Source organism: Hemiscyllium ocellatum, chromosome 4, assembly GCF_020745735.1.
Source record: "Hemiscyllium ocellatum isolate sHemOce1 chromosome 4, sHemOce1.pat.X.cur, whole genome shotgun sequence".
Taxonomy (NCBI): Eukaryota; Metazoa; Chordata; class Chondrichthyes; order Orectolobiformes; family Hemiscylliidae; genus Hemiscyllium; species Hemiscyllium ocellatum.
In genome coordinates this window covers 2,431,002-2,447,368 of record NC_083404.1, presented here as the reverse complement: position 1 = coordinate 2,447,368, position 16,367 = coordinate 2,431,002, and the positions used below count along the sequence as shown (strand labels likewise).

General features: G+C 40.5%; 1 protein-coding gene across 1 annotated transcript in view; it reads right to left on the bottom strand.

The window, feature by feature from the left end:
- rab2a (RAB2A, member RAS oncogene family) overlaps positions 1-16,367 on the bottom strand; it is an 86,626-nt gene that overhangs the window by 55,148 nt on the left and 15,111 nt on the right. Inside the window, exons 2-3 of the mRNA XM_060822641.1 lie at positions 6,948-7,019; positions 4,647-4,714 (exon numbers count right to left, since the gene is read on the bottom strand). Of these exons, the coding sequence (XP_060678624.1) occupies positions 4,647-4,714; positions 6,948-7,019 (140 nt within the window). The remainder of the gene's footprint in view (positions 1-4,646; positions 4,715-6,947; positions 7,020-16,367) is intronic.

Here is a 16,367-nt window from a genome sequence, read left to right as displayed (position 1 = left end):
ACCCTTAGCGTGAAGCATACTATGAAGCACAAACTAGGCTTCACAACATTTATGTGCTGCCTGTAGGAAAAAACCCAAGCTTCCAGTTGCCTGCCACTTTAACACACCAGGTTAAAAACAATGACTGCAGATGCTGGAAACCAGATTCTGGATCAGTGGTGCTGGAAGAGCACAGCAGTTCAGGCAGCATCCAACGAGCAGTGAAATCAACGTTTCGGGCAAAAGCCCTTCATCAGGAATAAACACCACCCTGTCCCCGGACCAACATCTGTCTCAGGCTTGCTGCCGTGTTCCAGCTGAAAGAACAGTACCTTATTTTCTACTTGGGAATCCTGCAGCCTTCTGGACTTAATATCAAGTTCAACAATTTTAGGGTTTGAGTACCTTTCCTCATTTTATACCACACCCCCCCCATACACCAGGCCTGGTCATCAGCTGGGCTACCATTTAACCAATTGTCAACCACTCAGTCCCCGTTAACAGCTATTCATCCCTCCAACTAACATTTAACCACTCCTTTGTCTGCCCAACTGTTTTTCTCTTTGGGTTCTACCTCATTTATTCCTCATCCACTGCCCCTCCTCTGAATTAAAAAAACCCTTTGAGCAAGTTCAAAGTTCATTGGACCAAAACCATTAACTGATTTCTCTTCATAGATGCTACCAGACCTGCTGAGCGTTTCCAGTGGTTTGTTTTTGTCTCCAATCTTTTTTGGATTTGAAGATTCTGGTAAAGTTCCTTGAGAACTACTTTAATACTTTCAGCAATTATGTTTTTGGATTTCAGATGCTCCTTTTTCCATTCTTACCAGCTCCTAATGACAGTCACATTGTAACTTTACTGCCTATATTTGGGTTGATGTTTTTTGTTAAGAACTGTTAAATAGGAAAACCCTCTTACCAAAGAGATTATATACAAACATATGAAATCTCAATCGAATCAATAAAGATGTTTGTTATATTTATGAATAACCATAAATTCCATACCATTGGTAAACTGGAAATTGTAAATATTCAGTGCAAGGTAAATTATTGGAATGAAAATCAAAATTCTAATCAGAATTCTAAAATTATAGCTGAAAAGGAAGGAGAGAGATTTATAACTGACAAACAGGTTGTTGTCTGAAGGAATGTTTATGGAACAGCAGAGTCATGGAAAGGGGCAAACTGGCAGCATGATTAATAAGTACACCAAATCAAAAACTGAAGCTTTGCTATGTAGAGAATGCCCTAAGTTTACCAAGCATACTAAAATTAAAATGTAAATTTGAATATATTTAAATTGGGATAACTAACGCATTCAAGGCAGAAGAGAGAGACACACCTGGAAATATACATGCAATTAGGACAAGACCAGAAGTAGGCCATTCAGCCCATCAATTCTGCTCTGCCATTCAATGAGAATCTAGCTGGTCTGCTGATCCCAAATTCCACTTTCTCCATAACCCGAGCACAAACATGATTGGTAGGTCATGTAATTGGTGAAAGCAGCATATGGAGCTCCTGTCTTTATAAGGAGGGGTTTATGGAACAAAAGGATGAAATTATGAAGCACCTTCAAGCGTTCAATTCTGTGCATCATTGTAAGAACAAGAATGAAGGCTTGCAAGGGTATAGAAAATAATTAAGGATGAAATTCTCTTGAAATCAGTTACATGAACAGATTAAGGTAAGCAACCACTGTTTTGCAAAGTGAAGACTGAAAGAAAATTTGGAAGAAGTGGGCAAAATCAAAAAGAGGTTTAAGTGGAAAGAAAGAAACTGGTCATACTGAGGGCAGGGTTGACAACAAGATGACAGATGAAAAGGGATTGGTTAAAAAAGGTGACAAGGAAGGGTTTCTTCAAAGAAAAAAAAACTTTGCAAGGAATGATGATCTGGACCACAACACAAACTGTTGGTGAGGTAGATTCAATTGTGGCCGTGAAAAGGGAATTGGATAAGTTGGAGGAAAGTTTACAGTGCTACTGAAAGAGCACAGGGTATAAGGACTCAGTAAATTACCTTCACAATGAGCAAACAGTGGCTCAAATGATGCTGTAAGCTTTGTATGATAACATGAAGGCAATTAATGAAGGGGAAACCATTCCACAAGCAGAAGGCTGACTAATGGATAATTATCAAAGACAAATGGCATAAGAACCTCAAAAGGGAACCTCTTCTGTACAGCATGATTTGGAATGCAATGTGAAAGGTGGTGGAAGCAAACTGAACAGGAATTTTCAGACTGGAATTAGCTACAGTGTCATTGAGATGTACAGTATGGAAACAAACCCTTCGGTCCAACCTGTCCACGCCGACCAGATATCCCAACTCAATCTAGTCCCACGTGCCAGTACCCGGTCCATATCCCTTCAAACCCTTCCTATTTATATTCCCATCCAAATGCCTCTTAAATGTTGCAATTGTACCAGCCTCCACCACTTCCTCTGGCAGCTCATTCCATACACGTACCACCCTCTGTGTGAAAAGGTTGCCCCGTAGGTCTTTTTTATATCTTTCCCCTCTCACCCTAAACCAATGCCCTTTAATCCTGGACTCCCTCACCACAGGGAAAAAAAGACTATTTACCCTATCCATGCCCCTCAATTTTGTAAACCTCTATAAGGTCACTCCTCAGCCTCACTCCAGGGAAAACAGCCCCAGCCTCTTCAGCCTCTTCCTATAGCTCAAATCCTCCAACCCTGGCAACATCTTTTCTGAACCCTTTCAGGTTTCACAAAGATTTACAACATCTTTCTGGCAGGAAGGAGACCAGAACTGCACACAATACTTCAACAGTGGCCTAACGAACATCCTGTACAACCGCGACATGACATCCCTACCCTGTACTCAATACTCTGACCAATAACTGAAAACATACCAAAGCCTTCTTCACTATTCTATCTACCTGCGGACTCCACTTTCAAGGAGCTATGAACCTGCACTCCAAGGTCTCTTTGTTCAGCAACACTCCCTAGGACCAACCCATGAGAATGGGTAAGTTGTGCAAAGATTTGTTTTCCCAAAATGCAGCAGCTTGCATTTATCTGAATTAAACTCCATCTGCCACTTCTCAGCCCATCAGGTCTAGATCCTGTTGTAATCTGAGGTAACCTTCACTGTCCACGACACCTTAAATTTTGGTATCATCTGCAAACCTACTAACTCTACCTCTTTTGCTCACATCATTTATATAAATGACAAAACGTAGTGGACCCAGCATTAGTCCCTGGGGCACTCCAGTGGTCACAGACCTCCAGTCTGAAAAACAACCCTCCACCACCACCCTGTCTTCTACCTTTGAGTCAGTTCTGTATCCAATTGGCTAGTTCCCCATGTGTTCCATGAGATCTAACCTTGCTCACAAGTCTCCCATGGGGAACCCGGTCAAACACCTTACTGAAGTCCATACAGATCACATCTACTGCTCTGCCCTCAATCCTCTTACTTCAAAAAACTCAATCAAGTTTGAGAGACATGATTTCCCACGCACAAAGCCATGCTGACTCTTCCTAATCAGTCTTTGCCTTTCCAAATACACGTACATCCTGTCCCTCAGGATTCCCGCCAACAACTTGCCCACTATTGAAGTCAGGCTCACCGGTCTATAGTTCCCTGGATTGTCCTTACTATCCTTCTTAAGGAGTGGCACGTTAGCCAACATCCAGTCTTCCAGCACCTCACCTGTGACTATCGATGATACAAATATCTCAGCAAGAGACCCAGCAATCACTTCTCTACCTTCCCAGAGTTCTAGGGATACACCTGATCAGGTCCTGGGGATTTATCCACCATTATGCATTTCAAGACATCCAGCACTTCCTCCTCTGTAATATGGACATTTTTCAAGATGTCACCATCTATTTTCCTACAGTCTATATCTTCCATTTCCTTTTCCACTGTCAATACTGATGAAAAATACTCGTTTAGTATCTCCCCTATTTTCTGCAGCTCCACAAAAAGGCCACCTTGCTGATCTTTGAGGGGCCCTATTCCCGCCCTAGTTACCCTGAATGGATTAATCAGAAGGGTCTTTCACAGGATTGAGGTAAATGGTTTCTGTCTGCGCTACATAACTCAATACATCAAATAAAAGATCCTGCAAGGTGCATGGAGACAGGAGCAGCCAGCAAATGTGGCAATGATTGGGAGAAACATCAGCCAGAATTCTAATCTTTCCACCCCATAAAGTGAAACAGACCAGCAGCCCAAGGCAGATCCTCATTGATCTGCCCTATAACCACAATGCAACTATTCTAACTGGATTCTGGATCAGTGGTGCTGGAAGAGCACAGCAGTTCAGGCAGCATCCAAGGAGCAGCGAAATCGACGTTTCGGGCAAAAGCCCTTCATCAGGAATAAAAAGCCCCTACACCACAATTTTATGAAATAATTAACCACAATTGAGTTTTTTTTCTACAACTGAACTTTTAGAAACATTTTAAATAGAAGAGTCCTCTCAAATAGTCATTAAAGTAAAAAGACAAGAATTTAACTATATATAGAAAACATTTTCAGAAAGCAGCAAAAAGGTCAAACCTAATTCAACTGATTTAATGATTTATGTCTACCATATATTTAAGCTCCAGTCATATGTACTAGTAATGTGAACCAGTTTAGCAATTGAATACATTAGAAATAATTTGAAATTTAGAAAAGACTTACAGTATCCCAAATCTGAAGTTTTATTTGTTTTCCATCGATGGTTATCATTCGAGCACCAAATTCTACACCTGAATTAAAAGTTAAAAAACATTAATGGCTAAAGCCTAAGACAATTTTGTAACAGCAAACTATGTACTGGAGCTATAGAGTGAAGAGGAATACAGATTTCTAAACTTAAACACAAAGCTTCTTTCCAAATTAGTGACATTTAGAATTCTACAAAACCCAATACAAAATATAACAATGCAATTCAAGATAATTAATTTCAAAAAGTGACAATTTTATATTGGATATATGAAGTTTAAACTGCTCATTTCATCCATTTCAGATTTCAAAAGTTTATTAATCTCCATAAATAAGCGGTGCTGTTGTACAAATTTCACGTGCAACACCATTCCATAAATACTTAAATCCGCCAAATTATTATACAACAGAGAAAGTGAGGGCTGCAAATGTTGGAGAGTCAGAGTCGAAACCAACCTACTTACTATCTCATCCCGAGAGCAGATGGGACTTCAATCTTGGCCTTCTGGTTGAAGAAATAAAGGTGGGGAGAGGAGGTTGAGGATTAACCACAATAGTGTTAAGTGACCAAGCAGACATGACCTTATGACCTGTTATTTCTTAAACCTATATGTATGATCATTTGTCGAAACATGTGGCCCTGGAAAAGCACAGGTCAGGCAGCATCCAAACAGCAGGATAGTCAATGAAGGACTATGCCCTAAACATCAACTCTCCTGCTCTTGCCTTGGTCACTTAACACTATTATGGTGAATCCTCAACCTCCCACCTTTCTTTCTTCAACCAGAAGGCCAAGATTGAAGTCCCATCTGCTCTTGGGATGTGAGATAATGAGTAGGTTGGTTTCAACTCTGACTCTCCAACATCTGCAGTCCTCACTTTCTCTCAGTTGCTGTATAATTCATGTACAAGGACCCATAAATTCTCTAAATACCAATAGCTACCAAGGTTTAAAATAAATTTGTTATTCAATTCTAAAGTGGATGGATTTTCCACATTTTACTCCATCTCCTCGCATCCTGAACAATTTGCATCCCTTCAGCTTTTCATTTGATCTTCACAGCTTACTTGTTTTGTAAAATTAAACTTATATTACTTGGTCTGTTCATCCAAATCATTATTAATAGCAAATAGATGATCTACCAGTTACATCCACCCACCCTCAAAATGGCTGGCTTGCATCTAGTTGATTTGTTAGTTAATAATCCTCAATCCATGCCATCCTCCCAACTCACTGAGCCCTACCTAATCTGTGCATTTTAATTGTGGACTCCAGTCAGACCTCTGAAACAGCAAAGGGCAAAGAGCTTAAGGAACACTTCAAACGTTTGACAATGCACAATACACAACCATCTCTCCCCATCCTGGAGGGTTCATGCCTTCAGTCCTGATGAAGGGCTTTTGCTGACCGGCTATGCTTTTCCAGCAGCACTAATTTAAACTGATTTCCAACATCAGCAGCCCTCACTTTTGCCACAATACACAACCCTCCAGGCAACTGAATTCAATAATTTCCAATCATAATTAATATTTGTTTCTTCCAAACGGTGGTGCTTGCAGTGGTTTCTCCATAACATTTAAACTTCCTCTAGCCTCATTTTATGTTTCCTTAGTCTATCCACTTTTGCCTTGCAAAAGACATGGTCATTTAATATTTCCGGCCTTCCACAAAATCATTGACCTTCCCCTTTGGTTGGGTCCAGTGTAAATGGTGATGAGCCAGTGGAGGGGAAATGGGGACAAGCATCACTGACGAGCTGGCTCAGGTCTAATGGACTCTTGTTAAGAATAAGAAAAATAGAGATATAGCTTAAAATTATCCAAAATGGCAATGCATTGTTGCGGCAGGGGAAAAGATTTCACAACTTTACTGTGTTTTTCACTGTAAAATACTCCTGACAAAATCATACATACTATTGTTCCTTCCTAGTCCCTTTACCTGCATCAAATCTGTTACCCCTCTAACTGAAAACATTACCTATTCCTCCACTGACAGATGCTATCTGATCACATGAGCATTTCCCATTTTTAATTTAAATTTTCTGAATCCAGTATTTTGCTTGAGCAGAATATAAGTGTGTACTCTGGGGGTGCAATGAATTACTGCAGAGACACCAAGGGCATTCTCACAATCTTGCAGGATGTCATTTAACAGTAACACTGTGAAACAGAGGTTTGGTTTTTCTGCAGATGTATATGGTAAACTATTTTTAAATGAAATTTCTATTGGGAGAGGCAAGATGACAGCCAAAGAGATAGAGTATACTATGTACTCACCAATGGTAAGATCATGTACAGGTTGAAATCGCTTGTCTGTAAACTGTAGTAATAAACATGACTTGCCCACACCTGCAAACAAAAATTCCTATTAGTGTTAAATTCTGTACACTGATAAAGAAATGCAAGGAGAAAGGGAGGACTGCAGATGCTGGAGATCAGAGCTGAAAATGTGTTGCTGGAAAAGCGCAGGTCAGGCAGCATCCAAGGAGGAGAATCGACGTTTCGGGCATGAGCCCTTCAGGAGGGCTCATGCCCAAAACGTCGATTCTCCTGCTCCTTGGATGCTGCCTGACCGGCTGCGTTTTTCCAGTGACATTTTCAGTAAAGAAATGCAGGGGCAAACAGAATCACAGTAACACTTTCACAGAAAATAAACACGATGGATTACATATTCAAAGCAGATCAGACAAACCCAGCCACAAACTGTACATTTACAAATATTACTAGTTGGTAAGATCGAGCCAAGTTCTCAACATTAGCTTTATGACATCAGGTCAAAACATGGACAAGGAGACTCTGTTGTTACCAAGTACTTAGATGACAAATAAATTCTCCTCCATATTAAGCAGCACCTTTGAGAAAGGAAGGCAGGCAAGTGGTACTTGAGATCCCCAAAGTCCATCATTAAGAATGGCTTGGTAGAACCACTCCTCAGAGGGGACTGAGCTCGAAAGGTTGCTAGACAGTCTGTGGCTGGGGTTTAAGAAACCAGCAATAAATAAAAACACATTTGGCCTCATCTTCACCAATCTGACTGCAGCAATTCCAATTTCAAATGCTTTCAATTTGTACTTTGTATTTTCTCTACTCCATCCCCCTTCTCAAAGTTCCAATATTCCGTATTTCACTAGCAATTGGTCTAAGCACAAGCCGGAATGCTAACATGCCTCCTCAGAATATCTCCACTGAACATTATTGATCTTTTCATAAATTGCTGTTGGAATGCTGGACTTAGCTGTGTGGATATCACTTGCTCACAGGCTCTCACTTTGGGATTTTACAAAGCAAGCTAGCATGAGTAAGACATCCAAATGGTGGTAAGCTCTCTACAGCTTCCCTCCATGGAGCACGCACATGCTTCAACTTGGAACAAATCAGACTGAAGAATGGGCTGGCATGTTGAACTAGGAAGTTAAGTTTTAAAAACGCTGAAATACACGTTAAAAATGGAGGCTGAAAGCAAAAGAGAGTAGGAAAGGAGAAAGTGGAGTGGTACAAGTCAGAACAACTTGGAGATTCACAGTTTACGAAGCATGCATTCCTCACAACAAGCTTTTTCTTTGCTAACCCACCACTAAATCATCTGTTTAACTATTTTGATTACTCTCAAGGTAGGTAATTTGCATGACACTATAACTCCTCTCAAATTCTAGCCTATAAATTTTTAAGCCAAATAAAATCAAAGTAATTATGGAAAAGGATAAGTCTGGTTGACAAGTTAAAGTTCCTTGGGGGGGGTTTGAAACTAAGGGGCATAGTTTTAAGGTGGGAGGAGCAAGTTTTAAAAAAAGGACAAAGGCCAACTTGTTTTTTTAAAAAAATACTGTGAAGCTAGTGTATGAACTGAACTGCCAGAGATGGTGTTGATTGTAGGTAAATTTTCAAAATTTAAGACATTTAGATAAGTACTCAAAAAGGAAAAGGTTTGGAGTGTTATGGGGCAAACACAGGCAAGTGGAATAGCTTACAGAACTAATTTACTTTGGGATGGACAAGTTGGACTGAAGGGTCTGATTCCATTCTGTATGACTATTCTAAATTGGGGCAAGACTAACTTTGATGGTTTTAGGAACTTTCAAAAGTTGGTTGTGGGAGGCTGTTCTCAGGTAAAGGGACATTTGACAAATGGGAGGCTTTCAAAAAAAAAAGATCGAGAGTTCAGGGCCAGCATGTCCCGGTTAGTGAGAAAAGTCATGGCTGGCTGGAGTAGGGAACATTGGAAGACTAGAGATATTGAGGCTAGGCTCAAGAAAAAGGAGGCATGTGTCAGGTATAGACAGTTGGGATCAGGACATTGGGAGTTTACTTAAAATGGAAATCTGGAGGGCAAAAAAAAGGGGACATGGGATAGCTTTGGCAAATAAAGTTCAGAAAAATCCAAACAGATTCTATAAGTACATCAAGGACAAGAGTAACTAGGGAGAAGCTCCTTAAACGTTCAGGGAAGTCATTTATGCATGGAACCATAGGAGACAGATGAAATCCTAAACATTTGTCAGTATTTGCTCTGAAGAAATGAAAGACAGGCAACTCTGGGAAATAATGTCTTCATGTCTTGAAAACAGTCCATATGACAGAAGTAGTGCTGGAGGTCTTAAAATGCATAATAGATAGATAAATGCCCAAAGACATTCTGGAAAACTAGGGAAGAAATTGTAGGGTCCATAATCATCAACAACCACAGGTGAGGAGCTGGAAAACTGGTTGGTGACTAATGTGGTGCCATTATTGAAGGCAGGCTGCAAGAAGCCTGGAAACTGTAGACCAGTGAGCCTTACATCAGTGATGGAGGAAATTCTGAGACAATCTACATGCATTCAGAAAGGCAAGGACTGATTAAGGATAGGCAGCATGGCTTCTGCATGGGAAACTGTTCCGCACAAACTTGATTTGTTTTTATTTGAAAGGGTGACCACGATGATGGATGAAGGCAGAGCGGTAGACATTGTCCGCATGGACTTCAGCGAGGCTTTCGACAAAGTTCCACATGGTAGATTCATTACTAAGGTTAGATCATATGGGATCCATGGAGGGTCAGTGTGGACTCAGTGGGTCAAATAGCCTGCTTCTGTACTGTGGGAGTTCTATGATATCGTAAGTGCAAAAAGCAGTGAAGTGGATTCAAATACAGGAGCAGAGATGTCTTGCTGCAATTGTACAGGGTTTTAGTGAGACTACGCAAGAGGTACTGTACGCAGCTTTGGTCTCCCTATTGGACGAGGGAGTATAATGAAAGCTTCCTAGTCTGTCTCCTGGATGAGATGGAGAGCCTGGTCAATTAGGTCTATATTCACTTGAGTTTAGAAGAAGAATGAGGAACAATCTCATAGCAACCTATAAAATTCTAGCAGGACTAGAAAGAATAAACACAGGAGGATGTTCCTGATGACTGTGGAGACCAGAATCAGGGTCAGAGTTTAAGGCTATTTGGTAGGCCATTTAGAAATGAGAAGAAAGCTTTCTTCAGAGAATGAGGAGCTCATCAAATTCTCTGCCTTGGAAAGTAATTGAAGCCAAAAAGTGTTAAATGCTTTCAATGAGTTAGATTAGATTTTAAGAGCTGAAGAAATCAAGTTTGGGGGAGAAAGGAGGATCAGTGAGTTAAGTTTAATGATTAGCCATGGCATATTGAATAGTAAAGCAAGCTCAAAGGCCTGAATGGTGCTTTTTTTTCTATGCATAAAAAGGTTTAAAGGATGTTGCTGGGTTTGGAGGATGCAGTAGGGAGGGGCTAAATAGGCTGGGGCTGTTTTCCCTGGAGTGTCACAGGTGGAGGGGTGATCTTAGAGGTTTATAAAAATCTGAGGGACATAGATAGGGTAAATGGACAAGGCCTTTTCCCTAGGGTGGGGAGTCCAGAACTAGTGGACATAGATTTAGGGTGGGTGGGGAGATTTTATGAAGGGACCCAAGGGGTCAACTTTTCACGCAGAGGGTGGTGCGTATATGGAATGAACTGCCAGAGGAAGCTCAGGCGCTCCCGCTACCTCAAACCCTCCAACCCAGGCAACATCCTTGTAAATCTTTTCTGAACCCTCCACAAGATGCACTGCAGAAATTCAAAGAACCTCAGGCAGCACTTTACAAACCCATGACCATTTCCATCTGGAAGGGCAAGGATTGAGATACACGAGAACAACACCCTATGCAAGTTCCCCTCACTATCTTGGCTTGGAAATATACTGTCAGCTGTTTCCATGACTTGAATGCTTGTGATGCAGACCAAATCTGGAGAATGCTGCAGGGGTAGTGCTATTGGAAGCACTCTAGAAGACATCTGTGGCAGTGTTACAGAATCCATGATTCTGTGCAGGACAGAAATAGTTGTGTGGACTATAGGTCTGCCCAGAGACTGATGTGCACTGCAAGGCTCAGGTTACTCTACACACAGTCTGCCAAACTGGCTGTTTGCTTTCAAACGTTTGTCCACTTTGTTGATGGCAGCAAAGAAATGACAAACCAAATAGGTCAACTGTTGCACAACATTCAGCACAGTACTAATGGCATTATTTTGTGGTCTATATTCATCTTGGAGTGCAGGTTTTGATTTAAAAATGCATTTAATAAAAAGACCCGCGCCTCAAAAATGTTGTTGGACGGTGAGCTAGCAGTGCATAACTCAGGTGAAATGCTCACTGATTAGTTTTTCCATGTGAAAAAGTCTGAAGATACTAAAAGACTAAAAAACCTCCAGCCTGGAAACATTTGTAAATTCCCTCAGATCATATTGATGGCCATTGAACGTCAGGGCCTATACATATCATTACTTCACACCAATGGCCACTTGAGTCTCTGATTCTCCAATGTTGCATTTGACTTGTCCCTCCTGATGTTCAGAAAACTTGAAGTCATAAACCTAGTGGCCAAACATTATGCGAGACTTCTCCCAAGTTCATCTTTGCTCAGTGTCAAATGTTATGGTGATGGCTACAAAAATGAGGTAAAGATCTATGACAAATCAGTGAAAAACATGGAGGGTTAAAGAGTGTCCAAGCACTTTGTGATGTGCCTTTACTCAAAATAAATTCTCACTTCCCAGGGAGCCAATAGTCTCCACAAGCCAGTTCAGACATACTGTAGTCAATATCTTTCCATAAATATAAAAGGAGGGTAATACCAAGGTCATTGCAGCAGTCCAACTTGTGTCCAAGTGATGCTAATGACAAAGATCATGTGGAATCCTTCCCTACTCCTAGCAAATTGTTACAAAAATCATGGAGCTGGCCTGTAGGTAAGGGTCACCATACTTCATGACTATAGATATGGAATTCCACCAACTTTGGGGTGCTTGTTACTCTTCACTTGACTGAAGTGGATCCAGGTTCTTCCAGAGTGGATGTCAACTTTCTTGACATATGGTCATTGATGCAGTGGATAGCATTTCCATACATTTTTCAGTATGAAAATACACGGTTTCAAAATACTCTGACCCACACTCTAAGATTGACATAACAGTGTATAATGCTTAGCTATTGGAACTCTTCAGATTGGTTTCAACTCAACATGCTGGCCTACACAGATTTGAAAACTTGAGATTTTTTGCCAACATCCTAACAGTCAAGATTTTGCTGCAGCTGTGATTCACAGTCATTTTGGACATTCCTCAGTTTACTTGGAAGGGCATTGAAGATTTGACAGTAGGCTGTATTTCTCACTTGGTTGGCTGACTGAATCCGATGAGCTGACCTTTATATTGTGAGCAAATCTGGGATTTCTGACATTTCAATCATTGGGAATAGCTAGTACTGCAGCTTTGTGTGCCCAGCACAAAATACAACCACCTGCTTTTCAGGTGAATTAGTGAACTGCAGAAGGATTCTGATTAGACAGAGGTAGTTACTATCATGACCACACACCAGGGTCATCTTCAGAGTGCTCTCGGAACCAAGAATTTGTATATACTCATTTGCTACCCTCTTATCTTCTGAATGTTTTCAGTTCAAAAATATCCAAGTACAAGATCAAAAGGTTTGTTTTTATGTTTAAAATCACTTCCAATACATGGGAGTCACTGGCTGTGCCAGCATTTATTGCCCATCCCTAGTTGCCCTTGAGGTGGTAATGAGCTACCTCCTTGTACTGTTACATTCCATGTGCTGTTGGTATGCCAGTTATGGACAAGTTTCCTAATTTAACAATAGTTGTGCAGATAGAAAAATTATGAAGCTAAGGCTCAAACAGATTTAAACAAAGGATTGAGTTATGTATAAACCAAAAATTAGCTGAACTTCTCTTGCTGCAGGTTTAGTTTGCTTGAAGGCTCTTTTTCCTAAGTGGTGGGGTTGATAACAGTCCGATTCAGCAGGTGCATTGCAGTTGAGGGTTGCTCCTACAAATGGACTAGGTAGAATAGCTCCTTAGAGAGAGCAAGCCTCTGTTGCACTTTGATGGCACTGCAGGGGTGTCTCTTGGTAGTCTCATTCAGTACAATTGTTCTGGATACCCTCGCGTCTCCCTGCTGAGAAGCCATGGCTGCTTCAAGACATCACCTGAATTTCAGACTTCTATACAGTTCAAAACTTCACGATGGCAATTCCAAATCATGCTTCCATACTAGATATGGGTCTAAAATGAGGTTTGGAGGACCAATGCATCAACTGCATTTTAGTGAGATAACTTTAGAAAATTAATTGTCCCCAATTTCAGCTTCACTGGCTCTCATTTGGCCAGGTATTTTGAAAGATTGGAAGGGTAAATCACACATCCACGTAAGCCACTGTCAATTAATACTGCTTACTACTGGAAATATTAACTTAATTCCTAAAGGACTACTGAATTTCTTCTTGCTATAAGTAGCCTCATTCCAAACCAGCTGAATCTATAAGTGTAAATATCTGACTTCTGGCAGAATTTGTAACATTCCCTGTGTCCACGAGAAAGACAGGATCACTATGAGATATGGTTAACACCACATTTACGATGCTAAACAAGATGGCAAGAAACTACACGGTTACATGACTTCATGTTAGTGTTTAATTTTATTCATGGTCAACTTTAAGTTTAGAAAAGCACAAGATATGGGACACTGCATTTTGAACAATGAGAACAGATTTCAATGTTTTGCACACCTTGGTTATGACGAGAAACACCAATCCTCATATTGAGAGAAACAGGATAAGCAACAAACTGAAAAAAGTCTTCAGTTACTGACTTAAGAATCAAATTTCATAACTTAGGTTTATAGGTGCAATGTCTGCAGCATTCCTAAGTTAATAGAAAAATAGATTTGGTTACAATCGTACATAGCAATTAATGTGGTACAGTGTGCTGTACATTAACTTTCATTTCCTATCTCTGCACATTAAAAGTAACATTTTACACAAGCTCTGATGATACTGATACAGTCCTGCATTGATCATGGTGACTTCACCTTCACATACTTGAACATATCTAAGTGGCAAAGATAGTCACAAAGATAGGAAGAGCTCAGAATACATTAAGGAAACAACATTTCTTCAAACAATAAATTTTGCAAACAACCAGTGAATAGCCAATTTTAGACTTGGTGGTGCGTAATGAAGTGGGATTAATGATCTCAGTGCACACTGCTTTAGCCAAGAGGGATCACAGCATGACCTGTGTGTTAGATTTAAGGATGCAAAATGTGGATCTGAAAAGTGTCTTAAAATGTAAAGCATAATGTCATTGCAACGGTAAAAACAACAGTTGGCTAATTTAACTGAATGGAATTAAAATCTATTTAAAAATTGTGCCAAACGAGATATTTAATTAACAAAAATATTTTTCATATAGGAACACACTTTAAGAGCGAGAAGAACCACTGGTGACAAAGGAATTTGATGATACACAAGCTTGAACTCGCAATAATCATAAGACAGTCAAAGCTTCTGCAAATAAAGTAGTACAACTGAAGTTAACATGAGTTCCTTCAAAGCAGAGATGGGAAGAAAGGAAATAACAGTGAACAAATACCTTGCTCCTCTGTCAAAACAAATCACCCCAACAGAAAATCAAGGACAAGTAGGAGAGAGAGTACTCGGCAGACTATTGCAGCGAAAGGCTGACAGTGCTTAAACTCGTTAAAAAGGTGGTCTCAGAAATATGGATGCATTTGGTTGCAACCAAAATGTCCAGTGATGAAATAATCCTTGTGATTAAAAACTGAAAATCTATCAAGGGAGGGTGACTCAATGGAATACATTTTATCAGGAAAGTACTGGAACCGATTTGAAAAGCAGTAGCAGATTTTTCCAAAATCTTAAGACATTTAGAAATTTACAAAATAAACAGACAGAATTATATGGTGTTGAGAAAGGGAAACAATGTTAAAGCAATTTTGAGGTTATAACGAGCGGAGTAAATAGCAAACACAAACTGTAGACCTGGATGTCCAGGAGGCATTCAATAGTCTCCTGCACAAAAGAAAAACAATTGAGGTAGTTTTGGGTATATTTATTAACATGGCTTGAGGACTATAATTTGTAAAGGGCTATAGTGATCAGTGTTGGGGCTTCAACCACTATTTATATTGATGACCTGAATGAAGGGTCTGAGTGCATTGATGCCAAATTTGCCATCATAGAAAGTCAGGTGCAAGACCAACCAGAGAACATAGAACATCACAGCACAGTACACGCTCTTTGGCCCTCAACGTTGTGCTGATTTGTGAAATTTAATGCCCATCTAACCTACATCATTCATTATTGTCCATATGTCCAATGCCAGTTTAAATGCCCTTAACGTTAGCAAGTCTACTACGGTTTGAGGCAGGCTGTTCCACACCCCAATTACTGAGTAAAGAAAAAACCCCCAATATCTGTCCTATATCTATCACCCCTCAATTTAAACCTAATATCCCCGCGTTAGCCTTCATCTTCCGAGGAAAAAGGCTCTCACTGTCCACCCTATCTATCCCTCTGACTATCTTATACATCTCGATTAAGTCACCTCTCAACCTCCTTCTCTATAAGAAAAACAGCCTCAGTTCCCTCAGCCTTTCCTTCCATACCAGGCAACATCCTAGTAAATCTCCTCTGAACCCTTTCCAAAGGTTCTACATCCTTCCTATAATGCGGTGACCAGAACTGTACGTAATACTCCAGGTGCAGGTCCAGTCCTCTGGCTTTGTACAGCTGAAGCATGACCTCGTGGCTCCGAAACTCAACCCCCCTCCCATAACCACCAACACACCATATTCGTTCTTAACAATCCTATCAACCTAGGTGGTAACTTTCAGGGATTTATGAGCCTGGATACAAATCTCTGTTCATCTACATTGCCAAGAATTTTACCATGAGCCCAGCATTCCTGTTATTTCTTCCAAAGTGAACTACCGAACACTTTTCTACATTAAACTGCATTTGCCACCTCTCCGTTCAGCTCTGCGTCCCTCTGTAACCCGCAACATCCTTTAGCACTATCCACAGTTCTGCCTTACCTTTGTTATCTACAAATTTACTAACCCATCCTTCTAAGCCCACACCTAGATCGTTTATAAAAATGACGAACAGCAGTGGCCCCAAAACAGATCCTTGCGGCACACCACTAGTAACTGAACTCCAGGATGAACATTTCCCATCAACCACCACCCACCGTCTTTTTTCAGCTCGCCAATTTCTGATTCAAACAGTTAAATCACCTTCAATCTCAAAACTCCAATTTTGTGCAATAGCCTGTGGGGAACATTAGCAAGCGCCTTACTGAAATCCATATACACCACATCAACCACTTTCCCTC